Source organism: Aspergillus fischeri, genomic scaffold, assembly GCF_000149645.3.
Source record: "Aspergillus fischeri NRRL 181 1099437636249 genomic scaffold, whole genome shotgun sequence".
NCBI lineage: Eukaryota > Fungi > Ascomycota > Eurotiomycetes > Eurotiales > Aspergillaceae > Aspergillus > Aspergillus fischeri.
Genome location: NW_001509770.1, coordinates 1,400,610 through 1,428,426, shown reverse-complemented (window position 1 = coordinate 1,428,426; position 27,817 = coordinate 1,400,610). Strand labels below are relative to the sequence as shown.

Below are 27,817 nucleotides of genomic sequence, written 5' to 3'. Positions count from 1 at the left end.
GTTGTACTTTACATTGACTGGCTCCATTAACGGTTGGACGTCGGAGAGGGGTAAGTACTAGTTTTGGAAGTAGGTCGGTATTCCCCCTGTTATTCCCTCAGGGCTTTGGGGGTCATGAGGCAAATCCTTCAACTATAAGCATATGCAGGATGCAGTAAGGTGGTATGGATTAGTCTCTCAGCATATTAACTACCCAGGTAGGTAATTCAATAGCACGATCCTCTCAAGCATGTTGTCATGAGAACAGAGAGATTAGTGATAATGTTTGGTACATACCTCGGACGGCTGTCGACATGTACGACTATGCCTTAATCGTACGTACATGCAGCCGGTGATCATGAGGAGCTGAAATGTACATGCTCCTGCGTCATTAAAATATGAGGCCTGATATTGGAGACTAAATTGATCTAAACTACCCATCGACTTTGTCAAGGCACATCCCGCAATAACCGCGAAACCGGTATGCAAACGGATAAGCCGGAAGAAATAGCGATTGCATTACGAGTTCATGATAAACAATAATAGTAAGTAAACGATGCTGCCTGGTACATTAGACGACAACGTGCCTGATACACCCTCTCAAAGTGATTCGAAGCCAAGCTTAGAAACCGAGGGGAAGCTGCAACCTCTCACCTGATCATTCGCATGCTGCCTAGTCTCTCATTGGAGGGACGATCCCAGCTTGTACATATGATACACCTACATACAATGAAAACCTACCTACACTAATTGGTGCACTATTCTAAGACATTCCGGATAGATAATCAATGTCAATCTAATCAGAATCTGCCCTATGGTGAAAGAATCCCCAAAAAATAGATAATGAAAGTCGCTGTGTCCGAGCGGCAGTTTCGCTGGAGGTGGACGCCGACATTCTATCATAAGCGACAGAATGATGCCATGCTTGGAAGCCATGATGCACGGCAATCCTTATGAGGGCATTTTCGACCTGGATGGAAGTTACCCTAAGCGATGCGCAGTGCGATGTTGGAAAAGCCTCCTCAAATCGCCGGCCGATTAATCTCTCGCCTAAATCTTGCCTGTATGCATCGTTTCGAACCGCGCATGCAGATACGCTGCGTCAGGGACAGGGCAGTTGAGGTCGAAGGGCAGTCAAGACAAGCATAGACCCCGGGTGTTTTACCTTTGGAGGTTAAGAACGAGCTGAACACGGTAGTAAATGACGAACTTCTCAAGGCTGTCGTGGACGATATGAGGAAATGAGCGACGCCGATTCAGCAGGAACTGTCGCCCATGTGCGGGGTTGGGAGGCGCCCTGCAGAATGATGCTGATAGTTGGTCTCACAACAGGGCAGGCTCAGCCTGTAAATGCACTAATCAGGCCAGACGTAAATTCGCAATGTGATCAAGTCTGTTGTCAGAGCGTCAACTGATGATACAATATCAGCATCGTGCATAAACGATGATTAGGATCAGTGATTCAATAGGTATGGCAGGATTGAGCGCCCCGTCTTCGATCTGAGAGAAACTAGGCAGGCATGTAGCCGCAGCCAGTGTAGATAGGGAATAGTCTACTCCATACACCACCCGAGGATCGGGGAATTTGACCGCTCTTCTCGGTGGATGACTCGCAAATTTTGAATGGGAGCGTCGTGGGCTCGTAGGGAAATCATCGCAGAAATCCTCGGGATAATTCCCCATGGATCTGCTAACTAGTGTTTGAAGAGCGGAGTTTCATAACCTTCGTTATTCTCCGCTTAGCAGAGGACGATGATCCCTATTCTCATTTTCCCCAGTTGTCACTTCTTCCCTTCTCGCACCGCCCCCTGGCCATCGTTTCACCGCCACTTAATATCCTCATCCAGCCTCAGCCCTAGGACTAAGAAACCTTATCGCGGCCGCGTATTGTGATGTTCCCGGTAGCTAGGTAACTTATCCCTGTAAACTTGTACAAGACAATATTGGAGAACAGTCCTGGTTACAGGGGATACTTATCAGCCATTTGTGAGATCAATCTTCCAGAATTACAGTTGCTGCAGAGACAGTGGGCTGATGCGGTCAAGAAGCATTCAGAGAACGTTAGCGTTCAAAAATGATTGACAGTGGCATTCATGAATTCCTGTTCCGATTGTCAGGTGATGCGATCCACCCCCTAAACCCCCTACTCTATATCGATTTGCCAGCGCATATGTGAGTCTTGTAAAGGTGACCCAGGATGTGTTAACAGAATTGGAAGATTTTATTCTTACTCCGTCAGCGACAGCGGTGCTGCAGGCGAGGAATAAACAAAACCCCCCTCAAAGTGGCCGATGCAAGTTCGCCGATCATATACTGATTATGAGCAGATAAGACTGAAACCTCCACAGCTTTGTTTCCACAACCATTGTGTCGGTGCCATGCACTTTCTGTAACAGTAATAGTGACAGCAACAGGGAGGTATATGTGGGTATTGAACAAATCATATATGGGCTTGTCTAGTTTGACATTCTACATCCCATTTTGTCGCGTGTAGACTAGACTGCATAGACTCTCACTGAACAGCTCAGAGAATTCTGGGGGAACCTATGCAGCTGAAACAATCTTCTCATCATCTCATGATCATGATGGGATGGTTACGTGTCAGGACACGGGTACGCTGTCTATCTTACCAGTCCTGTTACACACAAGGCATGTAGATGGAATGACAAGACTTCAACTCCTATGGATACACGATCCCCATCCTGTAACAAAGAATGAGAAGGTTGGCAGGGGACTTTTGAAACATCGATCATTCTCATGCGAGATTGACAGTGACATTCTCCAGAAATGGTTGGCCAATTAGAAGGTCGAATTGGGATCCGCTGATTGTGTCCTTACCAAATGCGGTTCCAGTATCTACTTGAGTCATTTTCGAGACGATGAATGGGACGATTCTCACAGACTAAATAATAATTCGGATGATATTGATGCGCTTTTGTTGGCTCAATAATAACCTATAATATTAACCAATTAAGTACGTACATAGAGAGTTGTCTCTCAACGGGGCTGGCTCTAAGACAGGCGGTAAAGTAACGAGAGGAAATGCTTAGCTCATTGGTCACGCTTCTAACTAAGCCGGTCAGATTGCCTTAATCTTCTTCCAAAACGGTGGGGAAGTGAGGTAAGTCGAAAGATCAGCTCAGAAAAAAGGGAAAAAGGAAGAGCTAATTAATTTGGGCTGCTGTTGCGAGCTGTTGCGATGTGCTGTTTGAATCCACCCACCGACGGAGCCAGGATGCCTACCTTACCTACCTAGCAACCTGAACAGGTAGATACGGAGTACAACGGCCCAGTCTAATGAGACTACATGCCTGATGAAGTATCACCCCTTTCTTGACCCTCACAGTCTGATATTTAAATCGAGGGTTGTACTCCCTTTCGCAAGCATAGTTTGATTACCACCACAGATCTATGTTCCTCATTCCTATCGGGACCTCCGAAAAAGCCATCACATCACCATTATTGTTGCGTTATATCATCATTACAAGTGCTCATCGTTCGATACCAAATCCAACCTCTAATATTCCGTACCAGCAAGAGAAAGGCCTGTAATATTCGAAAGAACATTCAGTACTCCGTATCATCCCAAGGAATATCCGCAGGCCTCCGACGAGGAAGTGAGGAAAAGGCAAACGAAGATACGCCACCGCGACGCGTTACATCAAGGGTATCGATTACAAGAACGAGGCCTGGAGAGGCTAACTGGGGAACTGGTACACTTGTCCGTACGTGTATCAACGGCTGTGACGATACTGAAATACCAAGCTGTACGTCAGTGTAAGGATCCACCTGAGCTTTCTTTCAATCAATTGAAACATCCATCGGTTTCTTCGAATTCGATTCGAGCCTTCCAAAATCCTTCTTCCAATTCCAATCACAGCCCTGCCCCGTGCGGCCCTAAAACTACCTTATCATCTTCCTCCCCGTCATTTAGTATTACCTATTATTATCTTTTCGGAAAGGGTAGAAAAAAAAAAGGGTATCCAAAGAGAGAAGAAATTCGAACAATTCTTCAGATTTCTTCTTTTTCTACTCCCTTTTCCAACCTCTCCCACTTCCTCCTACAAGTATCCTTTGTACCGCCATCTATAACCTCCCGAGTACTCGATTTTGCCTGGACGAAGGATAACGCTGGCACATTTTCCTCCGTCGCATGATCCATCATCGTTTCTGACTCACATAGAGATTTGTCGGTCTACTTGCCTGGACGGTGTTACTGCAGGTCAATCTCCTTCGCACCACGTAACCGTGCAGGAAAACCCGGCATAGCTTTGACGTCGAGCAAAACTACACTATTACCTCTCGCGACGTTTCCTCTCTACTCGGTCCAATCTCCGATTGCTCATCCTCAAGTCCCTCTTCCCTTTTGGACCGCGTGCATCCACCTGTGTTGGCAGGCAATCCTGCGTTCGCATTGCAATCGGCCCCGATTTTCGTCGCCGATTCCCCATTCCGTTACCCGCGCCGCCTCGCCCTTTTGTCAGGAGTGACGCCAATCGACGCATAGTTCGATTTCCTGGATCTTGTTCCAATTATTGTCGTGAAAAGAGCGCTGCTTGGTTCTGCAGAGGGGGGCTCTGCTGACAACCAAGCACATGCGCAGTTGCATACGTTGTGACTCGCATCTCGCTTTCTTAGAGCAAATAAGAAGAGAGCGAAAAAAGAAATTGTCTTTGAATTTCGCTCGCCTTGTCCCTCATTACGCTACGGCGGCCGTCTATATCTTCAGTCAGTGAGACAGCCGTCTCCGCAATCCCCTCGCATTTTTCTTGCAGAGGATATAGCTTTCCCCGCGTACTGGAAGATCGGCGCTCCGAGGAGGGGTAAAAATATCTTAGTCGACCGGGGAGGTATAAAGAGTTATTAAAATATAATAATAACAGGAGACAATAAGAACAAGGACGAAGCTCAGCCCTCCAACCGAGGCCGATACGGAGACGAGCGAGCGCGCAGCCAAGTCTCCAGTCAAAGGCGTAATTGCACGATTCTGCGATTCGTTACTGTGCGCCTGTCAGATTTCGGCCGCAGCCTTATCGTTACACAACAGAGCCAGTGCCTGTCTCAATTGCTATCAAGAACCTGAGTCGACCTCTCTGCCCCCTTTGCTTGTCTGTTTTCCTCTCTCGCGAGCGCTCTCAGGCAGGGCTCTCCGCTTTGCATCAAAGGCCGGCCAAGATGCAGATATCAAAATCGGAGCAATCCCGCTAAGGACGTGGCTTGTGCATTTCTCACTCAGACACGTTCCCTTTTAGGGCTCGTATTGCATCCTAGCTATAGGCTGCTCGCCGAAGCAACTGCATCCCTTTGGTAACCGCCTTGAACTCCATTCGTCCTCCCCAGAGTCCAGGTGACTCAGGCACAGACACAATTCAATACAACCCTTCTCTATCTCACGTTCTACAACTTGGCGGTATATTCAGTAGCCGCAATGGCTTATACTACTACTTCGTTGCCTGCGGCTCTGAATGGCGACGCTCAACCCAGTTTAAATATCAACAATTCTCTCCCCAACCCTCCAAAATTACACCATGTCATCACGTCTTTTTCGCCCGCAACTCAGACCTCCTCGACAACCTCTTATATGTCTTCGCTCACAACTACTCCCTCATCTCTTTTCCCCACTTCCAACCATTCGAATGCTTCTAGCCCTTCAGGCACACCATTACAGATCGCTGCCGACGCCCTTCGGGGGCGTTTATCTTCTTTTCCTCCCGTTTCGCTTTCCTCTTTCGAACTTGGAGAGTCAATGATGGCTGTCCCAGGTAATCCGGCGACCTCAAATGTGGACTCTGCGGGCCCCAATCCGAATAAAGGCGCTGGCCTGATGCGGAGAATATCGAGAGGCGCAGCCAGCAAGCTCACGCGAAGAAGACAATCTGCGACTCACAGTGATAAACGAGATCGCAGCTCCGGTCCGGTCATCATGCGGCGACGCAGCGACAGTAAAACCGCAGCTCAGACCGGACGTGAGTGTGCTCTTGATTCTAGCAACGAAGAAGATAGCAACGACGCGGTGGATTCTCTGGGTGCCTGGTGTGGCTCGGAAGCGTCCAGTCTCCCGAATGATGCCAACATGATGGCCTCGCGCAACGCGGGCGCTGTTGCGCCCAAAGTTGATTCGGCGATTCAGCGCGGGACGGTGTTGACGAAAGTGACTAAGAAGCGCAAGAAGCAGGTGCGCTTCTTCCTCAACCTTGATGCAGGCAAGGTTTACTGGGATCTGTCAAACCCGGCGAAACGCTTTTATATTGACGATATCAAGGAGGTCCGCGTCGGAGCGGATGCGCGCAACTATCGCGAGGAACACCAAGTTCCTCAGGATGTTGAAGGCCGCTGGTTCACCATCGTCATTGCTGATCCTGAAAAGTCCAAGGGTCGGTCCGTCAAGACGTTGCACCTCATTGCTCCCAATGACCATATCCTTGAACTTTGGACAACGACTCTGGAGAATATCTCTCAGTATCGAATCAATCTCATGGCTGGCTTGGCTGGGTCCGGTCAGAGTGAGACTGTCTTAAAAGCGCACTGGCAACGTGAAATGTCAAGGCTGTTCCCTCAGGGCTTGGCACCCGGCGAAGAAGAGAGCCTTGACTTCGGTGCCGTTGAAACAGTTTGTCGAAGCTTGCATATCAATTGTTCAAAGAACATGCTTCGAGCTCAGTTCTCCAAGGCTGATCTTGGCAGCAAGGGTCGACTTAACTTTTCAGAGTTTCAGAACTTTGTCGCTCGTCTAAAAGAAAGGAAAGATATCAAGGACCTGTTTAAAACGTGGGCCGCGAATGCCCAGGGAGGTCTCACCGTCGACGAATTTCTGGCTTTTCTCCGCGACGCGCAGCAAGAAGATGTTGATACCGATCGAGCCTATTGGGTTTCAGTTTTTGACAAATATGTTCGAAAGTCCAAGCCGCGAGCACCAAGTCTCCCAGAAGGTGTGGAACGTCAGGCTTTTCGAATGAGCCTGGAAGCCTTCTCTGCCTTTCTCTCATCCAACTGGAACGGAATATACGCATCTCGCCCTCCTCAATCGCGATTTGACCGACCCCTCAATGAGTATTTCATTTCCAGCTCCCATAACACGTACCTGTTGGGCCGTCAAGTTGCCGGCGCTTCCAGCACAGAGGCGTATATCAGCGCTCTGTCACAGGGTTGCCGATGCGTCGAGATTGACTGCTGGGATGGTGCCGATGGCCGCCCGATCGTTTCGCATGGACGGACGATGACAACCAGTGTTCTCTTCGCCGATTGCATTACCGTCATCAACCGATACGCATTCATCACCTGCGACTTCCCCCTGATCCTCTCACTCGAGGTTCATTGCAATCCCGAACAGCAGCTGGCGATGGTCAAGATCATGAAAGACACTTTTAAGGAACGACTCGTCCTGGAGCCGCTCTTGACAAATAGCTTTGTCCTCCCATCACCAGAAGAACTGAAGGGCCGGATTCTCGTCAAAGTCAAAACATGTGACGAGACCCTCGAGGGAGTGCGGCAAGATACCTCGACGACTTTTGCGAGCACTGGTCGGAAGCGCAGCTCAAGTTCCCCATGGATGCGTCCTAGCGTCCCTGAGAATCCTTTGTTCATGAACCTTCCTCCTCTCTCCAGTCCTGCGACCATTGGCCAGGAGAGTGTAGGGCCGTTCGTTTCACAGGATAGACGGTCTTTCACCACCACAAGTATGAGCAGCGCGACAGAAGACAGCGATGGCGCGTTGGTGTCAGTCAAGAGAGAAAGGCGACGTCAGAAGAGCAAGATCACGAAGCCTCTATCAGACCTTGGAGTTTACACCCGTGGCTACAAATGGCATAGTTTCTCGTCTCCCGAGAGTCAGCGGTTCAACCATGTTTACTCCTTCGCGGAGCGGGCTTTCGAGAGCATCTGCCGTGACGCGGAGAATAAGGCGCTGTTGGAAAGACATAATCAAAAATACCTCACGCGAGTCTATCCGTCCGGGTTTCGTTTGCGTTCGTCCAATTTCGATCCGCTCAAGTTCTGGCGACGCGGCGTGCAAATGGCAGCCTTGAATTGGCAAACGTACGACATCGGAATGCAGCTGAACCAAGCCATGTTTGCGGCTGGAACTGATCGCACTGGCTACGTCCTCAAGCCCGAAGCACTTCGTCTCCCACCTTATGAGCAAGCGAGCACGGCGTCCACCGAACGGAAGCTGGTTCGGTTCTCAGTGGAGGTCATTTCCGCTCAACAACTTCCTCGACCACGTACCATGGGACCTGACGACAATATCAACCCATATGTGGAAATTGAGATGTTCAGCGCAGACGATCGCGGCCAGAGTTTTGTCGTCGGAGAAGGAGGCATGAATGCTTCCGCGCGGAACGGCGTGTCGGGCATTGGCTATCCGCATCGTCGGCGCACAAAGATCGAGCAGAGCAACGGATACAGCCCAACTTTCAATGATCGTTTCAAGCTATCGCTCGAGACCAAGTATCCAGACCTGGTGTTCGTTCGCTGGACTGTTTGGAGCTCACTGGATGGGCGCAGTGCTGGGAACAACAACAGTGTTCAATTGGCCACTTTCACTGCCAAACTGAGCAGTCTGTCTCAGGGTTACCGTTATCTGCCACTGTACGATCTGGGCGGTGATCAATATCTGTTCTCCACCCTATTCTGCAAAATTACCAAGGAGGAGCCGGTGCCGGTTCAACGACTAGGCGCCGAGGAACTTCGAGCCGAGCGTCTGGGGATCCTTCGTCAGATTGGTCAAACAGTGTTCAAGCGTGGTTCATCGACAGACAGATCTGAAAAGGGTAGCGAGACGCCTGCAAGTCCAGACGACAAGGATACGTCTCCGGCGTTGACGCCTACTGTTTCAACGACGTCCACATCATCTCTGTTTCTTTGACAGAGTCCTACCAACCCTGCCATACCTGCAGGTCGTGCTTTTACATTTATTCCTTATCTTCTGTCCTCTAGCCCGTCCCCTCGAAATAATCATCATCACCACCTCGCATCTGGAAGACCAATACTCCTGTGCAAATATTGGAGCGGCGTTTTCTGATTGAGGTTGCATCTGTTTCTTTGCGTTGCTCTTCTTGATTTTCCAGGTGCTTCAGGGAAACATGGCGCATAGCGATTGTTCATCACCACCGGATGGCTTGAGGAACCATGATCATATACCTGCTTGCTTTGTTACTCATGTATTACGTCTGGGACGGTCCCTTACTTTTTCGGGGATTCTAACCGCGCATTCAAGACTTCTGTTGTTTGATGTCGCTATATTTGTTCTGTTTATTTGTGCTACTGGATTATACTGACACTGTTATACCCGTCTGGCGATACCCATTGCTTTCTTTTGTTTTTTTACCAAGTTGTGTGCATTGCTGTGGATTGTTCTACTGATTCCCTCATGCCTCAAAACCTCCTTCGAGCGTTTCCAAGGCTTTCGCTTTCAAGATGGCATTACTTGTGGTTCCAGTTGCATCTGATGAAACGGTAGCATTTGAGGAGTTACCAGCGAAATGACTATTGCTTGTCCTAAATTGTCGGAGGATACGTTTGGAGGCATTGTTTGCGAAGGTCCCTCCGTGTCATTCCCACGCTCGCAGGCGAGAAATAATCCTGCAGTCCGCCATACACATCTCCCAAGGGCTCCTGACGACACCCTGATGGCGAGGCGTCTCTGTCTTTTTTGTTCTTCCACTTGTCTTACTATGAAGATGCGGCTGGGACGCTCCTTTTTCCAAAGCTATGGGCAGCCATTGCAATTTCTCGAATTTGTTAGATATAAGGAAATTAATAAAAGAATTCCTCTCCTCTAACAAGTACATCTCTACTATTTCCATCATATCCACCCGTATCTACCCATTTGAGATAGAATATGGAGAGTTGCATCTCATTGCGCGATCGGATAACTTGCCATTAATCCATCGGCTGACCTGCTCTCACCGCCTTACGATCCCAAGACATGGACCGTGTTTTGAGGCCAGCGTATACTTGTCTACCTCTACAATATTAATCCTATTTCAATCCGTTGATCTCTTCACATTTCTCAATATGGATCCATTCTCGACAGAAGGTGGTGAGTGCTGACCGCTTGACTCCCCCAACATCATTTCGCAGCCTGCGAAAAGCAACTCAATTGACTCCTAATCTCCGCAGAGCTCATCAACATCCACAATGCCTTCCATCAAGGCCAATACCAGAACGTGATCGACTTCGACACCTCGGCCCTCTCACCAGACAACCATCTCACCGCCCGCATCCTGCAGCTCCGCGCCCAGCTTGCCCTAGGCCAAACCGCCGAGGTCCTATCCGCCGTCGAGGGCGAAGAAGAGAACCCCGATCTCGCTGCGGTGAAGGCGCTGGCGCAACTCGCGGCGGGCGATGCCGAGTCTGCGCTCCAGCTGACGCAGGAACTGGTGGAGAATTATCCGGAGAATGCCTCGGTGCAGGTCCTGGGAGGGACGGTGCTGCAGGCTCAGGGCCGGAGCGAGGAGGCGTTGGCGGTTTTGACGAAGCATCAGGGGAATTTGGAGGCGTGAGTTTCTATCTATCCTTCATTTAGCCTTTTCCTTGGGGGTCGTGGTGCAACAGGGCAGTAAGCTAATGGCGTGTGTGTGAGGGTAGTGTTGCCTTAATCGTTCAGATCCATCTCCAGCAGAACCGGGTCGATCTTGCGCTTAAGGAGGTGCAGGCTGCTAAGCGCTGGGCGCAGGATTCTCTGCTTGTTAATCTGGCTGAGTCGTGGGTGGGGATGAGAATCGTATGTTATAATCCTCTTGATTTTTATTTCTCGAGGATGGTCAACGTGGCTAATACTTATCTGGTATTCAGGGTGGTGAGAAATATCAGTCTGCCTTTTACGTCTACGAAGAACTTGCGTCTGCACCCGGTACGTCGGCGCCTTTGTCTATTGTCGGACAGGCTGTCGCGGAGATTCATCTGGGCCGGTTGCCCGAGGCCGAAGCTGCGCTGTCGACTGCGCTGGAGAAATACCCTGAGGAGGCGGAGTTGATTTCTAATGCCATTGTGCTGAATGTATTGGCTGGGAAGCCTACCGAGGAATTGGAGAGGTATGTTTTGCTCTCAAATATAATAAGACTGAGGTCAGCTAACGGATTGTTGTCGTTGCAGTCGTCTTCAACAAGTTCAGCCTTCGCATGCCTTACTTGCCGATATCCAGGAGAAGAGCGAGCTGTTTGATACTGCTGCGTCCAAGTACGCTCCCAGAGTGGCTTCTTAGATTTACGGAGTACTCTAGGTCATCTCTGTTTCTTTCTTTCCTATTACATTGTGTATTGGGTCTTCTTTAATGAATTGGTATGACGGCTAAGCTATTGTGTTACCCAGCGGTGCCCTTTCCCTGTTGTTCAATGATTTCTCCATTAAAAATCGGATAGACAAGTTTTTCCTGTTGACGTTGCTCATGTGTGACTAGGAACTTTAATGGCTCACAGGATATATCATATATAAACATATCTGAACATGATATCATAATGTGCATACCTCTCGTACAGTGTACCTTAATATATAAGCGGCGGCTGGTAGCACCGTTGCAGATTTAGACCACATCCGCATTCACACAAACCCTTACAGCCGCGACCCGAGCCACCTCTTCAACTGCTTCCCCTGCTGACTCTCTGTACTCTTCAGCGAGGCACTATAGACCGCATCGACGTGCGTCTCACCATACCCAACCACGTAGGTGGTATTCGGCACAACAGTCTAGCCACACATCAGCAAACGAGACGCAATGATTTCCCAAAGTACGACGAAGAATAAATACCTTGAACCTCTCCACAAAGTCATCAATCGCCGAGGACAAGATCTCATGCTGACCCGCAAGAATCAGGACCTGGTCAGTCTTTGCATCCGCCCACCACTCCACAGGCGCGAGCGCCGGCTCGCTCCAGGCATCGCTTTTCCCACTGGCGAGATACGCACTCGACCATCTCTTCAGCGCGTCTGCGGGGATCACATCCCTGTACCTGTTCGCGTCCATCGAAGTCCCGTCTGTGCGGAAGCTGACCCACGGCGCGAACCCGAACACACCGGCGAGGTTGGTCGAGAGCGCGATGGGCTCGATCTCGGGATGTGGGTGGGAGAGGTGCAGCAGCAGTGCGAAGGCGAGGTTCCCTCCCGCGGAGTCGCCGCCGACGATGACGTTGGATGGCGAGCGGTTTGTCTCAGTGAGGATGTAGCGGAGGGCTTCGACGGCCTGGCGCAGTTGGGTCGGGTAGGCGGCGTGCGGAGTGAGGGTGTATGCCAGGAAGAAGATGGCGACGTCGTAGCCGTTTGCGTTGAGGTCGGCTACGATGTGCGAGCAGAGGTCGAAGTGGCCGGGTGCGCCGCCGACGGCGAATCCGCCGCCTGATTGCCGTCAGCCATGTTGTACCCTTAACGCTGGCGTCGCAAAAAGCTGTGGGGACTGACCGTGATAATAGATGACCACGTTCTTTGCGTCGCGGTTCCCGATCCAGTGGCCCCGGGCGCCGTGCTTGAGGTTCACGGTCTGTGCCTGCAGACCCTGTTTGGTCATGAACTGCTCATACGCTTTGCTCGTTGAGGGGGAAATTGACCTGTTAGTGGACGTCAGCGATGGTATTCACAGATCGAATGGCGGATGTTGATCCACGTACTGCATTTGCCGCATCGAGAACCTCATCACCATCTTCCTCACAATCGCATGGCCGACATGGACACCATATTCCTTTGCACCGGTGCTCCCGCGAAAAATGCCAGTGACCGCGCTGTACAGCGCAGTCGCTAGGACAGAGAGGTAGCCGGGAATGAGGTCAGCTTTCTCCAGCAGTGTGAGACGAACATTATCCGGGTGGTCTGCCATCTTGAATGGCCGGTGACTATCTCACAGACAACCTGAGACGGCACAAAAGAAAACATATATGCTGCTTGACGGTTGATTCCAAATGCCGGGGAGTTGGGCTATCCCAAAGCTTGATAAGCGCTCTTCCCCGCACCCCATAGCGCATCCCCCGCCGGTTCGGGTGGTCGGCCGTAGATAATTTGTGGTGGTCTATCAGTTCAAGGTTCAGAGACTCATCCTGGCGTGTCTGGGCTCTGGCGCGACATGGTCATGGTGTTGGTGGATGCCTAAACCTCGGCTATTCCGTCGGCAGCAAATGTTGTCAAAGTAGAGATCCTCCCGTTTGGGAGTCCCAACTAAAAAGGCCTAAAGTCAAACTTAATATGAGTCGCTGAGATGGAAGGATGGCAAGGTTCATTGAATTGAATAAATGAAAAAATAATTTAGTTGGCAACCGACGTCTAGTTTCCGTTTACCATGTCCTCCTTCCCGGTCAAGTCACAGAACGCTTTAAATGTAGTAAAGGTATCTTCTCCCGTGCTCTCAATGATACATTCTGCATTGGCTCCAACAAAGAACACATATCCCTCCTTGACCTCCTGCGTCTTGGGACCGACTGTTATCTTGCCCGCTCCGGCGGTGCAGATTACAATGCTCGGGCCCGAAATTCCATCAAACGTCGCCTTGGCACCTTGCCGCTTGAGATCTGTCTTGATCACGCTGAATTCCTCAATGGGGGGATCGTACAGGATGCAGGAGGAGCCGCTAGAGTAAGCAGGCGCATTGAGGACCGCATAGGGATAGTCGGTCGGCTCAAGCTTCTGCTCAGCGATGGGTGCGTAGGAATACGTCAGCATGTCAACCAGCGTATCCACGTCCTTGAACTTAGGTGTGAAGCCTGCCCGCACAACGTTATCCGACGAGGCCATGCACTCAATGATGTCACCGGAGATGTATGCATGGATATCATCAGCCTTGAGGAACATAGCCTCACCCGGTTCCAGCTTGACAAAGTTGAGGAAGAAGAACACGAAGGAGCCGATGTCATTGGGGAACTGTCCATTGAGGCGCACCGTGATGGCGGCCAGTTCCGCAGGATTAGTGGGGTTGGTCTCCGGTGTGCTGGATGAAGTCGCAAAGGTCTCGGACGAGTTCTGGGCCATCGCGACAAGTTCCTTTGTTGCGGCCTCGATACTTTCAGGAGAGGACCTCATCAGAGAGGTGAAGAGGGTGCGGAGAGCCTGCTTGTTTTTCTCGGTCACCGCGGGGTCCTCCGATTCCTCCGAGCCCTTGACTGTGTTCTCAAATTCACTGGCGGCCCGCTCCCCTACCAATTGACGAAGAGGCGCGACCGCTTTGAGGAAGTGGGTGATTTCAACCAGAGGACGGAAGCCGCAAAGGCCTTCAAAGGGGGTGATGGCGATGGTCATCTCGGGTTTGTGGTTGTCATCTGAGAAGAGTCAATATCAGTGGAATGCAGTTTCGAAGTAGACAACAAAAGTCCGCGTGAAGGCTGTGTACTGACCTGGATAGTTGCGAGGATCCCTGGCATGAAGCTTTTCCGCCAGCTTCTTGTTCGGATGGGCCTGAATGCTGAGCGCCTTCCTAATCGACAGCACCTTGAACAGGAAAGGAAGCTTCCCGCCATATCGTTCACTGACTTCCTGAGAAATTAATGCCTGATTGTCCTGAACCATATCCAGTAAGGTGCGCTGAGTCTCGAGATCTTTCGAAGGGAGTGAGGGGTGTGTTCCCATCCACAGCTACGTCATCGGGTCAGCTTTTCGATCCTCGTCGGTAGCCGTTTTGAATAAAGAAAGTACCTCAGCGTAAGGCTTGTCTGACTGTATTGAGAAATCGGAAGCTGCTGTAGTAGCTGCATACTTGGCAGCAGCCGACTCATGGCCGACCTTGCCTATGAGGATATATCAGTGTCTGGTTCATAGTGTAGAACAAACTATATGGATCTTACCCCAATCATAGCTATTGACACCTTTCAAAAAACATGTTCGTCAGCTTTCCATACATACCTGATAATCGCAAATAACAATGACGAAAACCTACCGCATTGGAGTCGAAGTAGTGGTACTGGAGGCATTTTTGCTGGTGAGGGGCAATTCTCGCAATCACAGGCCCGAGTAAACACAATGATATGGATGGAGCAGTGAATCTCGCGAGCACTACTCAACTAGCGCTGTGAAAATCTTTCTGTAATTCACTGAGCAGCAAACATTCAGTCTTTTAAAAGCAGTCCGGACACTCTTTTCGTGAGACTTCCTTTCTATCTCTCTACCCCTCCAGATGCTTGTTTCTATTGCTACCTTACTGGACACGGGCTTGATCCGTCCCGATTTGGCTGACCGCATCCGTCATGGTACCCGCCAATCAGCGTCGTCCCCAGTTGGCCTCCGCCCTCTCGTCTTCCTCGGCCAGACGCGATGTGATCGGATCCGCCAAGCAGTCCCGGGCCAACGCGCTTGACCAGAGTCAGAGCAGTACTACTACTATTAGCCGCTCCTCCGGGGTATCTGTCGGTGTCAGTGTACCTTCTGATCAGGGGAACGGCTTTGAACCGAAACTAAGCCAGCAGAATCCCACTGCTGAATCTCGGCCCTTAGATTCATCCTCCAACAGCGCTCCCACTGGCCGTCCGCATAATCAAAGGCACGGTGCGGCTCGGGGAACACGCAGCGCACGCCACCGGGAGATCGTCTCCGCCTTTGAGTGGGAGGCGTTGAAGCTTGAACAGCGCAAGAAGTCGGGACCCGTTGCGTCTTCCGGGAGCAGTAAAGAGCTGTCGCTGACTGTTGGGCTGTCCAAGTCACCATCTCACACGATGTCGCGGAATAGGCCTAGAGGTCCTCCTGTGCCTAGAGACAATGGTCTCGCGGCTAATGAGGAGACTGATATGTGGAACAAGATTCTACAGGACCTACGCAAGGCCAAGGAGAAGAATGACAAGCAGAAAGTCGTGGCTGAAGAGATTGCTGCATTGAACGAACAGATTGGTAGAGACGGTGGAAGTAAGTTGATTTCTTCACCATTTTCACCTCCAATCCTAGTCGCTTTATGCTATACCCCTTTTCCATCGGTGGTCAACTGCTCGATGGAGAGCCTGCTCCTACTCTGCCCGTGTGTACTCTAGTATATTGAAATGGCTACGACCTTAACCCTTGCGGAAATCATTGTGATACCGATTGTTTTGACAATTATCTTATGTGCTCACGGATTTCGAGAACACCGCCACTGACTTTGGACAGGGCCCACTCTCAGCGAGCATAATCAGCTGGACAGTCTATATCGCCAAATGTCCAAGCTCTGCGAAGAAGAGAGAGCTATTCTCCAAGACGAACCCAGTGACGTGATCAAGAACCTGGGGTTATTGACTGCGCTTCGTCAAGCATCTGAAGCGGAAGCTCCATTCAACCGCGCCGCTTCTCTGGTCAAGTCACGAAAGAAGAGAAGTGATGTGGATGGATCAGCGACAGACTCGCCCGGTCCCTCAGGCCCGTCTGTATCGGACAAGATTGGCCGCATCAAAGGCGTCCAACGTAGCACCAGTGCTTCCAGTCCTCAGACCCGTGACGGCCGCGAGAATCGTGACAGTGTCATGGTCAAAATTGAAGAGACGGCGGAAAGCATCAGAGGCACGATCGCGGAGCGCAATGGGCAGCTGGTCATTGGTGCCGAAGTGGTTTTCAAACATAACAAGAACAAACAGGGCGTTGAAGGGGAGGGGATCCAGTGTATCATCAAGGGAATCTCCGGTGACGGTCCTAAGAAGAGGTATGTCACCATCGCTCGCCCTTTCTGATCGCAAGAAAATTGACCTGTTTACCTCTAGATACGACGTCCAAGACCCCGAACCAAATGAGAATGGCGAACAAGGCGCTGTCTACAAGACCACTGCTGCATCTCTGATCCCTATTCCCCAAGTCGGCTCCACACTGCCAGTTTTCCCTGTAGGGAAGCAAGTTCTAGCACGATACCCCGACACTACTACATTCTACCGTGCTGAAGTGATGGGCACGAAAAAGGACACCTACCGCCTCAAATTCGAGGGCGAAGAGGATGACAAGGAAATGGAGGTCGATCGACGATTTGTCCTAGACATTCCGGGAAAATGAATAAAGGTGGACTGAATTATGGATGACTCCCTTTTGATGATACCCTTTAGCAGAAGTGATTCTTAAATTGCGGGAAGAAGAGGCCGTTCAGGAGTCTGGCTCGTTTGATCACATGGGATTGAAATCTGGTGTTGAGGCTGGGATATTTTACGTTTTGTCTCTTGTGCTTCGATGTCAACAGATTGACAATAATGAATAACTATCTTTCTATTTGGTTGGGCAATTTCTCGTAGAAGATGCTAGACTGCGCTGAAGACTAGGCGTAGTTAACTAATTGCCGCGGATCACGTCAGACCTGACAAATGACAGGTGGACCTTCATGTAATCGCGCGATGAGTCAGCCTCTTCTCCCCCGCCGACTGCAGCTGCATGTCCCGAGGAGCCGAACATCGAATCTACCCCAAGAGTGACTGAAATATGATTGCAATCGTCGTCTTTTTCTTGCAGAGAATGTGGTGAGGTGATCAATCGTGCTTTTGTCTTCATCTATTATTTTCTGTAATGATCATTCTTTGTTGAGATACCCTTCTCTAAAATTGTACTTTCGCCCCCCTCCTCCACCCCCAAGTCCGCCATCGCAATGTCGAATTTACCGTCCCATGCCTCTCCGTCTTTCGGGGCGCAAACGCCTACCACGCCGCAGCCCGTCGACGAGCTTTCTCTCAACTCGAACATCACATCAGCCCCTGCGTTACACTCCAGATTAGATGAACTCCGAGATGAGACTTCCAGCCAGATCAGCACCACCGACACTGACCGCGGGGACATGACGCCCGCGGTTCCCGCATCATTACTCTCCCCATCCTTCACTCCTCCAGCGACCCCCGGGGGCTCGATCAATACCGCAGAGCTGCTTCAACAGGCCCAATTAGCTGGCGCACGGCAAGGGTCAACACATACGAAGCCCCCGAGGCTGCTTTCTCGCCTTCCCAATGTCGAGTGTATCGTCCGCGCTCGGATACCCACGACAACTGGCGCGGAGATGTTTCTTCACCTGTACCACAATGATTTAGACAACAAAGAGCATTTGGCGATTGTGTTTGGGAATACAATTCGAAGCAGAAGCTTGGACAAGGTCCGGCCTGGGGAGACGGAGATGGATCGCATGATCCGCGGTGCGTATATAGGGAAACTCCGTCCGGGCCGTGTGAGCAGCTGGTATGACGAGGAGAAAGCCGGAGAGGCCGCCAGCCCGGAAGCTGGCGGCGCTGTATCCAGTCCGCACACACCGCCTCAGAGTAGCCTCAAGGAAGCACCTCTTGTGAGAATCCATTCGGAGTGCTACACTGGTGAGACGGCTTGGTCTGCACGCTGCGACTGCGGCGAGCAGCTTGACGAGGCAGCTCGACTCATGTCGCTGCCCATGGAGACGTTGGCAGAGGCTGCGTCACCGCAGGATGTGGCGGTACCGTCAAATGCTGCTGGGGGCGTGATCGTGTACCTGCGCCAAGAAGGACGAGGCATTGGTCTTGGCGAGAAACTGAAAGCGTACAATCTTCAGGATCTGGGATCTGACACGGTGGAAGCCAATCTCCTGCTTCGCCACCCTGCGGATGCAAGAAGTTACGGATTAGCTACGGCGATCCTGGTGGATCTTGGTCTAGGGGTTGACTCGAATCCGCACGGCATCCGGCTACTCACGAATAACCCGGACAAGATTCGAGCGGTTGAGGGTCCTAACCGAGAAGTGGTGGTGAAGGAGCGGGTGCCGATGGTGCCATTGGCATGGAGATCGGGTGGAAAGATGGGAATCAAGAGTTCAGAGGTCGAAGGGTATCTGAGAACGAAGGTATGTCGACAATCTATCTCTTGCAAGCCAGCTATTTCTCATCATTGAACAATGTCTCACTCTCTCCTCGCAGATATCGAAAATGGGCCATTTGCTCCAATGATCCCCGCCTCTTCCGGTTGTAACCTTGTGTTGAAGTACGCCTTCCTGCTTTTGGATTTAGACAAGTCGACACGGTGTATGGCTTTTCAATCATGTAACGGTTCTGCAGCGCAAACTTTCTGGTCACGTTATTTTCTTTTTCATGGTACATAAACTGGAGGATTAGCGCACTTTGTACATGATGTTCCCGACATGTCCGTCAGGCCGCGATTGGTCAAATAATCCCTCTCTCATCTCTGGTTCGCATACTCTTAAATGCAGCTCTAGTCTCGAGACGGACTAGTCCTCCTGCAGTGGATATCTGACGAGTATCTGCAAGGACCGTTTTCCGTGTCCAGTTAGTCCAATCACCAAAATGTCGGCGAGACGTCGGCGGATTGAGTTAACTGAGTCAATGGCGTACCTCTCTAGAGTGGCAATTAATTTAAATCTGGATGCCTAGGATTCTGTAAATTAGAAAACTAAAAACCCCGGTCTATCGTGGCGGCAGTGCCTCAATTTTTATTTATTTATTTTTTTTTTATTTTTTTTCTTAAATCTAACTGATAGGGGGATCATGGGATGGCTGAAGGAGCCTTGGCTGCGATGCAGCATAGTCTATAGTTCTTCCACGATAATCCGATCGAATGGGACTGCATGAGATGGTAAATGGATTACGTAGTGGTCAATAATAGTGGCTGTAGACTCTGATCACCACAGCTTAACTGAGAAGAAAAGGCGGAGTACTCCGTAACCTAGATAAGACGGTCGCAAGAATCACCAGTTGAAGAAAGGATAGTCCGGGCTGCTGAGCCAGAACCAACCCAAGGCCCTAGAATCCTACTTACTGTACCTTAGATAGGCCCAAGAAGGGAGCCACGGCGACGGAAGATTTGGGGCGGAACTCCACTTTGACCACCATCCCCCCAAAACCGTTGTCGTTCCCTTGTCTCAGTTAGTCTCTGAAGGAATGGCTCGAATCATGAACAGCTGTGGGAAATATGCAACCCCCATGTAAAACAGCATCTGGCTCAACAGCAGCAGAAGCAGCAGCAACGCCGAAGGAAGAGGAGGAGGACGACCCTGAACTGAGATAGAAAAAATTATATTTACCCCGCCCAATTCTATCTGTCGTCCGTTCCAAATGTCGTCGAGTCTTTCGTATTTCCGCTGACACAATTCCCCGTCTCGTGGATATTATTTCCCATCCACTTCCACTTGGCACCGCTCATCGTCCAATATTCTTCCCCTCTGACGCTTTGAATGGCCGTTGGCGTCAGCTAGACGCGCCAGTGAGGGCCATGGCCACCCGCCTGCCTCCTTTAAATGATGTGGCGCCCTCGTCGGCCCTGGAGTCATCGTCATCCGTGAGCACCACTCCAGCTCCAGCCTCAGCCACAGTGTCAGTATCAGCAACAGCATCAATACCACTCACCTCGAACCCGTCCTCAACTGTCCTCTCCACTCCCAATCAAGATCCCGACTGCGTCAAGCAGGAAGCCTCCCCTACCCCATCCGGTTTCACCTCCGCCGACGGCGACACACCTGTCGCCGACAATGGCGGATCCACGACGGCCGCGGGCCGGAAACGCAAGCTCAATAGTACCTCGTCGCGCGGCGTGGCCAATCTGACCCCCGAGCAATTGGCCAAAAAGCGAGCGAATGATCGGCAGGCCCAGCGGGCGATCCGGGAGCGGACCAAATCGCACATTGAGACGCTTGAGCAGCGGGTGCGCGAGCTCTCGTCTCAGAAACCGTTCCTTGATCTCCAGGCGGCGCTGAAGCAGAATGAAGCGATTCAGGCGGAGAACCGGGATTTGAAGCACGGGCTTAAGGCGGTGATGGATATCATACAGCCGCTGGTTGCGAAGCAGGACCCCAGTGAGTGTTCTTTGGTATTGTTCATGAATGCTCGTATGGACTATCGCTGACACAATGGACAATAGATCTGCCTCCCCCGCCTCCTCCGCCTTCTCAACCACCGAACCCTTCCTTCAGTCCGCTGCGGTACACCGAGACTCACCATTTCACCTCGACCGGCCAAAGATACGAGTCCTCCTATACGGCTACGCCGCCTGGCGCAGAAACCCCGACGTCGACACACTCGGCGCCTACGATGAGTGCTCATCATCAGGATAGCAGCAATGGACTGGCCTCGTTCCGGATCGCGTTTGACTATCAGCGGCATAACCTCGCTCATGGATTGGATTTTGGTACGGACGAGAGACTGGGTTTCAATTTCCTGCTAGATGCCACTCAGCAAGTTCCTCGAGTGGAAGGGTTCCGTCAGTCAACGGAGAGCTTCAGGCCGTCTCAGGCAGATCCGCCTCCAGTCTACACCCCTTCGCCTAGCGGTCCTGCGCAGGAGCAACCCTTGCCCGCATACAGAACTCCGATCCGGAACATAGCCCCGACGTGCACATTGGACGCCATCCTGTTGGATTTTCTTCAGAGTCGTCAGCGCAAAGCGGCAGAGGGAGTTCCCACGCAGAAGCTCGTGGGGCCGCCTTATCCGAGTGTCTCGTCGCTACTGAACCCCGAAAAGAGTGTTTACTCGCATCCACTGTCAAAGGTGTTTGTCGATATCCTTCGCGCATTCCCAGATATTTCGTCCCTGCCTGAGCAAGTAGCTGTCTTATACCTCATGTTCCTCCTCATGCGGTGGCAGATCTACCCGACGCCAGAGAATTATGAGCGGTTGCCCCACTGGCTCACACCTCGGCCCTCTCAACTTCTCACACCCCATCCGGCTTGGATCGACTACATTCCGTGGCCGCGGATGCGCGATCGGCTGGTCGCCTCGTATCAGGAATATCCATTTGAACACTGGTTCATCCCATTCACTCGGACCCTGTCCGTGAACTGGCCGTACGAGGCGACGGACTGCTTGCTTTCCACCAGTGATCATGAGGATCTCATCATTAATCCAGTCTTTGAGCGACATTTTAGAAATCTCAACAATTGGTCGCTCGGTCCATCTTTTGCGGAAGCGTATCCGCACATGGCCGAAACCGCGAGGATCAAATCTTAACACACGTTTTGCTTCTTTCATTCGTTGGGCCGGCGTCTCATCCGCATGTTATGTCCATTTCTTTGTGTTGCACCTCTCTTTGTCTTCTTCTCTTGTTTCATATACAAAAGGGCAGATGGATGTATGGTTGGTGATTTATCTGACTGTCGACTTTCTTTGTGACCGGCGCATTACGAGCAGGCGAGCAGAGGTTCACGGGCTCTGTTGTACATCTATTCAGATCTCTTTCGTTGGTGGATCTGCAGCGAAGATTTCATTTTCTTGTTCTATAATGGTTCCAAACGGTGGTATATAGCATAAACACGACACCGACGCGTCCACGAAGCATACAAACAACGCTGGTAATCTACATTCTACCTTCCACCCTTTCTGCTCTTCTCGTTCCAAAACTCCAGGCCCGCCTGCTGCCGCAAGACTCCATACATGGAGCTGCTATCCAGGCATTCGCCCGCGTACTCCCTCGCCGCCATCATGTTCTCCCTCGCAACCTGCAAACCAGGCAGGCGGACATTATGTTCGTTGGCGATGGCAAGCGCGTGATTGGCGTCCTTGATGGCCAGCGAGACACCAAACCCAGGACGGGAGTCGAGGGATGGCGCGTAGGCACCGGTTGTCAGTCTACAGCAATTAGTACAGCGTCACTTTCTACCACAGCCCTTCACAAACCTCTTAGAGTAACCACCCGCCACAGCACCGAATGCCTCGCCGATCAACTCCTCCATAGGCCCGGTACCTAGGCCCGTGCGCTCCGCGAAGACCTGTGCCTCGCCCACGGCTTCCATCAAGTTCACCGTGACGATGTTCCTGTACAATCAGCCTAAACCATCCGACACCCTGTCGCAAAAAGACCGAAGGAGGAACGACTCACCCAGCAATCTTCAACAGGGACGACTTGGTTGCATCCTCCCCGCAGTCGATGATCTTCCGCCCCATGACATCCTGGATGAGCGGCTTGACAACCTCCGCCGCACTCCTCGGTCCACCGATCGCGAAGACAAGCTTCCCGTCCACGGCGATCGGATTGCCCCCGAAGACAGGCGCAGCCAGGAACGAAGCCTGCTTCTCTTTTAGCTTGCAGACCGTCAGGCCCACCGTCTGCGGGTGGACGGTCGAGCAGTCGACGAAGATCTTGTCTTTGAGCGAGTGGCCTGATTCCACAGCTGTGGTGATGAGATTGCTTAGCACGGTGTCGTTGGAGATCTGTGCAGCCCATTAATATGCGTTTCGCGGTTTCCTCGGGATGGAAGAGGGCTACCATGGTGAAGATAATCCCGCACTGGGCGACGAGACTGGGGAAACTCGGCTCGGGCACGGCGCCTAGCCTTTTCAGTGTGTCGCCGCGTGCCATTGTCCGGTTTGAATAGACCAGATTCAGGGCCCGTTTTGTGGCTAGATGGCGCTGGAGGTTGGTGGCCATTGCCAGGCCCATGGAGCCGAGGCCATACTGGTTCAGGTCATTAGTGTGCTGTGAGTTTGGGTTGGTCTGCTCTGGAGGAAGACTTACCCAGCCGATCCGACTCATCTTGATTTTGGGTTGTGACTTGTGAATGGGGTTGTTGCGCAGAGTTGGAGACGATGGGATGAGGGTATATCTATTTATTTATTCTGGGGATCACCGGGCGGTCCCGATCTCGGGAGGGCATCGGCCGATAGACTGCTTCCAGACTGTAGCTGCTGCATTGTAGGGATGCCTGCCTCTGAAATCGCTAGAAGATGTTCTGGAAGGCCGTCCTTGAGTATACAAAGTATTTACCGGGCAGGTTGACTATTTCCGACTGCATTGTTGGATACTGTTATGGCGTTTACATGGCGGAGGGTCTCATCACCCTCACCCAACAATGCACTCTCCACCAGTGTACTTGAATTGAATACGCTCAATGGATTGTCTACTGGCTAGTCCATCTCGAAACTGAAATGCAAAGGACTCAAGTGACATTTCTGACTCCAGTAGGATGCGTTCCGTTGCCGATGGAATGCGGCTCGGCGCGCTAATGACGACTATGGGGAAGCCCGTCGACTTAACACACCTCCAGACCCAAACTCCCTCGCCGTCCCCTCATCCTTACAATCCATACACAACTATTCTCCCCAACAGCGCATTTCATTCCGGATTTTCTGTTGCTTTTTAACGGAGGGAATAACTGAACGAAAGTACTTATTGTTCAACCACCACCATGGCGGATATGCCCATTGGTGAGCATCATTCCCCCTCCAGGCAGCTTCCCCCGTCCGCCAGGTAGCTAACCCAACACACCTAGTCCTCGATGGAGGAACTGGTTTCCTCAAGGTCGGATATGCTGCGCAGGTATGTCGACTATTACGCACAGAATGTCAATCATGCGCCATGCTCATGCGTCTTTCGTCAACAGAACTTCCCAGAGCACCAGTTCCCCTCGATAGTGGGGCGGCCCATACTGCGAACTGAGGAACAGGCCGGTGATATCGTCGTGAAGGATATCATGTGTGGAGATGAAGCTGCAGCTGCCAGATCAATGCTCCAGATTAGCTATCCTGTACGTTCTGCCCTCCCATGTCTCCGTTCCTGTTGCGAACGGTTGCTCGCCTTCCTGGCGGAGCTCCCGTCACCGTCTTTACAGCAGGGAGTTGATTCAGAGACCATTGGTTGACGTCCGCGGATAATATAGATGGAGAACGGTATCGTGAAGAAATGGGACGACATGCAGCACCTATGGAACTACACTTTCTACGAGAAGATGAAAATCGACCCCACGGGGCGCAAGATCCTCCTCACCGAACCCCCAATGAACCCCCTAAAGAACCGCGAGAAGATGTGCGAGGTCATGCTGGAACAATACAACTTTGGAGGCGTATACGTCGCTATTCAAGCCGTGCTTGCTCTATACGCTCAGGGTGAGTGCAACGGCCGAGCAGATAGTAACGACAGCTGATCCTTGTTCGTACCAGGTCTCAGCAGCGGTGTGGTCGTCGACTCCGGTGACGGTGTCACACATATTATTCCCGTCTACGAATCCACCGTCCTCAAGCATCATATCCGCCGACTGGACGTCGCCGGCCGCGACGTCACCCGCAACCTGATCGCTCTGCTCCTGCGCCGCGGCTACGCCCTCAACCGTACGGCCGATTTCGAAACAGTGCGCCAGATCAAGGAGAAGCTCTGCTACGTCTCGTACGACCTCGAGCTGGATAAGAAGCTCTCCGAGGATACCACCGTTCTCGTCGAATCATACACACTGCCCGACGGCCGGGTCATCCGGGTAGGCAGCGAACGCTTCGAGGCCCCCGAGTGTCTCTTCCAACCGCACCTGGTGGACGTCGACCAGCCCGGCATGGCCGAGCTGCTCTTCAACACTATCCAAGGCGCCGACGTCGACGTCCGCTCAAGCTTGTACAAGGCCATCGTCCTCAGCGGTGGAAGCAGCATGTACCCCGGTCTGCCGTCGCGGCTGGAGAAGGAACTCAAGCAACTGTGGCTTACGCGGGTACTCCAGGGAGACCCTGAGCGACTTGGTGTACGTCCCTAACCTGGGCTTCCTTGGGAGAATGACCAAAGCTAAATCTCTCTTGCAGAAATTCAAAGTGCGCATCGAAGATCCCCCCCGACGGAGACACATGGTCTTCCTGGGCGGTGCCGTGCTCGCCAACCTGGTAAGAAATCAATGCTCTATAACCTTCACTTTGACGACGTCTCTAACATATCCCAGATCGCCGACAAGGAGGACATGTGGGTCAGCAAGCAAGAATGGGAGGAGCAAGGTGTCCGTGCCTTGGCCAAGCTCGGTACTAGCTAGTCAAGTCGACTGGAGTCGCCTTTGCTTTGGTCTTCGTCAATCCAGTCCCAACCCATCCCACCGTCCCCTGTCACTGTCAAAGTCCCCATCGGACTCGCTTCGTGTTGATATAGCCACTCTTACTCCTCTGAAAGAATCTTCTCTGGAAGACCAACATGTCATATAGGTTTCCAGGACGTCCAGCTGCCTGCCCGTTTGATCCTTGTACGTAGTATAGAGTAAGCAAGCGAGTTGAGCACCGGGTATTGATCATTATATAGAATAACTGCCATTGCATTATCCTTTCTGCTCGTTGCAGTGTGCATCCTCTATCCGCAGCGACATCTAAAGGAAACGCAATCCTCTATGAAACCCGGAAATATAAGTAAATATGTACAAGATCCCGATAGCCAAAAGAGCGGTACACTCAAGGAGATGTACACTTATTAGAAAACCTCATCCACGGTATAGTAGATAGAATGGGGCAAGTGGAGCTAGTCATCACATTCAGACTCCATTTCCTCGGCTTCGAGGCTCTTCCTCTTTTCCTCGTTCATTTCACGATAGGTGCTCCAGCTCAGGAGGAAGAAGGCGATGATGATGAGGAGACCGCCCACGATCGACGCGGCGGAGAGGGGTTGCCCCGTGCGCAGCCAGTCGACGATGGCGACGAGGAAGATGGTGAGGAGGGCGGCTACAGACGAGAGAACGGGGGATGTGAGGGAGATGAGGACGAGGAAGCATCCCGAGAAGGCTGGTGATGGTTAGCAATTGATGAAAAGAGGCCGATTGGATTTGGAATATGCAAGACTTACTGGCATTGGCGACGACCGATATAAGAAGCATCCATGCGGCCTCGCCGGTCGGCACTCGAAACTCTTCCCAGCCCAGCATGTGGAGGATAGGCAAGGGAATCCAGAGGACCAGCAAGGTAAAGCATCCGATGAGACTGCCGAAGGTGTTGGCGAAGATCATGCTCCGGCCGGCGCTTGTGCCCTCCGGGGGACAGGCGAACCGCTTGTACAACACCTCGTACAGACCGTAGAGCACGCTTCCGACCCCGATTATGATATTGCCCAAAAGTCTGTTCTCTGCTTCCTGCTTTGCTTTCCCCACTGTGCCGTCCGGAGTCTGTTTGCTTTCGCTGCGATCCCCGTACGCAACCACCAGAACTCCTACAATGGCAACGACAACCGAAAACACCTTATCGAACCGCAGCTTATCTTTCAGTAGGGGAATGGAGAAAGCATACGCGAAGAACGCGGAGCAGTTGTAGATTGCGGTCAGGTCACTCGCCGTCGTAAGATTGACTGCCACATACCATGATCCACCGGCAATGGTGAGGGCTACAGTCACAAAAGCCGTCGTCCTGAGCATGTAGGGAATCGGTGACCGGTGCAAATCGCGCGACGTAAGATGAAGATCCCTTGACTCAACCATTTGCGCCGTGGTGCGTAATAAATAAACGTGACGTCGCCAGAATGCTTCCCAGGAAAGCTTCCTCTTCTGTATCCGCAAGATAAGGAGTTGGACCGGCCAGAGAAGGGACCATGACCCGTGGGTGAGATATCTGCAAAGAGGATTCCAGTCAGATCAAGTTCGACTGCCCATAACCACTCAACTTACAGCATGCAATATGGTTTGTCCCAGTGCAGCTCATGCTGGATATATACTGCCGTCTCAGTCTGAACCACAAAACTAGCCAGGCTCAACAGCAAGAACCCCGACGCAATCATGTACTTCCGCCGAGTCGCCAGCTCCGCAGAATACTCGGGACTCCTGATCGTCGGCCGCCTGGAATGGTGCAGCATCGGCCTGTGCTCCGCATTGCCATGGCTAAAATCGGTGTTCGACAATCGCCGACGTTCATCTTGTAGCAACGGCTGGTGAGGGCGGCCGTCTACTGGACGATGTAGAGTTGGACGGTTTGGCGACATCTCGTCATCTGATTTGCGGGAGTCGAGGACCGGCTCGAATTCCCAGCCTTCCTCCTCAGGTTGTGTATGTGTCGAAGCCACCGTAGGTCAAATTCGCCGGCCCTTCCCAGGGTTGACGAATACTCGACGTGAAGATAAATTACCTCCTTCCTGCGAAATCAAAGCGAAAACAGGGGAGAGGTTACCAATCCCTAGATCGAAATCGGCAGCGGCTGGAAACGATGGGTGCTAGGAGGGATAAATAAGAGGTAGAGAATGAACTGTCCATGCAGGGGAACCCGGACAGGGAGTCGCGAATATGCAATTCAGCCTTCACCAAGACGGAATGGTTTCTGAGATT

The 27,817-nt window shown here is 51.7% G+C and overlaps 10 protein-coding genes across 10 annotated transcripts, besides 1 other annotated feature; 6 read left to right on the top strand and 4 right to left on the bottom strand.

Annotated features, from left to right (window-relative positions):
• Positions 1-5,407: 5,407 nt before the first annotated feature.
• NFIA_012260 (putative 1-phosphatidylinositol-4,5-bisphosphate phosphodiesterase Plc1) lies at positions 5,408-8,842 on the top strand (the record flags this gene model as incomplete). Its single annotated transcript, XM_001264433.1, has 1 exon — positions 5,408-8,842. The coding sequence occupies one exon, from the start codon at positions 5,408-5,410 to the stop codon at positions 8,840-8,842; it is 3,435 nt and encodes a 1,144-aa protein (XP_001264434.1).
• Positions 8,843-9,993: 1,151 nt separating this feature from the next.
• NFIA_012250 (putative Coatomer subunit epsilon) lies at positions 9,994-11,182 on the top strand (the record flags this gene model as incomplete). The annotated part of the gene is made up of 5 exons (XM_001264432.1): positions 9,994-10,018; positions 10,099-10,477; positions 10,567-10,702; positions 10,774-11,012; positions 11,074-11,182. 5 exons carry the CDS (start codon positions 9,994-9,996, stop codon positions 11,180-11,182), a joined length of 888 nt encoding a protein of 295 aa, XP_001264433.1.
• Positions 11,183-11,529: 347 nt separating this feature from the next.
• NFIA_012240 (putative 6-hexanolactone hydrolase) lies at positions 11,530-12,784 on the bottom strand (the record flags this gene model as incomplete). Its single annotated transcript, XM_001264431.1, has 4 exons — positions 11,530-11,664; positions 11,726-12,309; positions 12,373-12,518; positions 12,579-12,784. 4 exons carry the CDS (start codon positions 12,782-12,784, stop codon positions 11,530-11,532), a joined length of 1,071 nt encoding a protein of 356 aa, XP_001264432.1.
• A 440-nt stretch (positions 12,785-13,224) lies between these two features.
• On the bottom strand, positions 13,225-14,861 carry pmi1 (mannose-6-phosphate isomerase pmi1; the record flags this gene model as incomplete). Its single annotated transcript, XM_001264430.1, has 5 exons — positions 13,225-14,213; positions 14,289-14,526; positions 14,587-14,678; positions 14,736-14,756; positions 14,828-14,861. 5 exons carry the CDS (start codon positions 14,859-14,861, stop codon positions 13,225-13,227), a joined length of 1,374 nt encoding a protein of 457 aa, XP_001264431.1.
• Positions 14,862-15,134: 273 nt separating this feature from the next.
• On the top strand, positions 15,135-16,890 carry NFIA_012220 (SAGA-associated factor 29 family protein; the record flags this gene model as incomplete). The annotated part of the gene is made up of 3 exons (XM_001264429.1): positions 15,135-15,786; positions 16,024-16,549; positions 16,608-16,890. 3 exons carry the CDS (start codon positions 15,135-15,137, stop codon positions 16,888-16,890), a joined length of 1,461 nt encoding a protein of 486 aa, XP_001264430.1.
• A 580-nt stretch (positions 16,891-17,470) lies between these two features.
• On the top strand, positions 17,471-18,782 carry NFIA_012210 (GTP cyclohydrolase II; the record flags this gene model as incomplete). The annotated part of the gene is made up of 2 exons (XM_001264428.1): positions 17,471-18,679; positions 18,753-18,782. 2 exons carry the CDS (start codon positions 17,471-17,473, stop codon positions 18,780-18,782), a joined length of 1,239 nt encoding a protein of 412 aa, XP_001264429.1.
• Positions 18,783-19,279: 497 nt separating this feature from the next.
• Positions 19,280-19,315: a microsatellite.
• A 746-nt stretch (positions 19,316-20,061) lies between these two features.
• NFIA_012200 (bZIP transcription factor) lies at positions 20,062-21,791 on the top strand (the record flags this gene model as incomplete). The annotated part of the gene is made up of 2 exons (XM_001264427.1): positions 20,062-20,641; positions 20,707-21,791. The coding sequence occupies 2 exons, from the start codon at positions 20,062-20,064 to the stop codon at positions 21,789-21,791; spliced, it is 1,665 nt and encodes a 554-aa protein (XP_001264428.1).
• Positions 21,792-22,144: 353 nt separating this feature from the next.
• Positions 22,145-23,313, bottom strand: NFIA_012190 (NAD(P)-dependent oxidoreductase; the record flags this gene model as incomplete). The annotated part of the gene is made up of 4 exons (XM_001264426.1): positions 22,145-22,409; positions 22,458-22,595; positions 22,660-22,991; positions 23,047-23,313. 4 exons carry the CDS (start codon positions 23,311-23,313, stop codon positions 22,145-22,147), a joined length of 1,002 nt encoding a protein of 333 aa, XP_001264427.1.
• Positions 23,314-23,965: 652 nt separating this feature from the next.
• Positions 23,966-25,561, top strand: NFIA_012180 (actin-related protein 2; the record flags this gene model as incomplete). Its single annotated transcript, XM_001264425.1, has 7 exons — positions 23,966-23,984; positions 24,050-24,096; positions 24,161-24,304; positions 24,437-24,662; positions 24,717-25,282; positions 25,341-25,418; positions 25,475-25,561. The coding sequence occupies 7 exons, from the start codon at positions 23,966-23,968 to the stop codon at positions 25,559-25,561; spliced, it is 1,167 nt and encodes a 388-aa protein (XP_001264426.1).
• A 473-nt stretch (positions 25,562-26,034) lies between these two features.
• NFIA_012170 (DMT family transporter) lies at positions 26,035-27,477 on the bottom strand (the record flags this gene model as incomplete). The annotated part of the gene is made up of 3 exons (XM_001264424.1): positions 26,035-26,294; positions 26,356-27,110; positions 27,167-27,477. 3 exons carry the CDS (start codon positions 27,475-27,477, stop codon positions 26,035-26,037), a joined length of 1,326 nt encoding a protein of 441 aa, XP_001264425.1.
• Between the last annotated feature and the right edge of the window lie 340 nt (positions 27,478-27,817).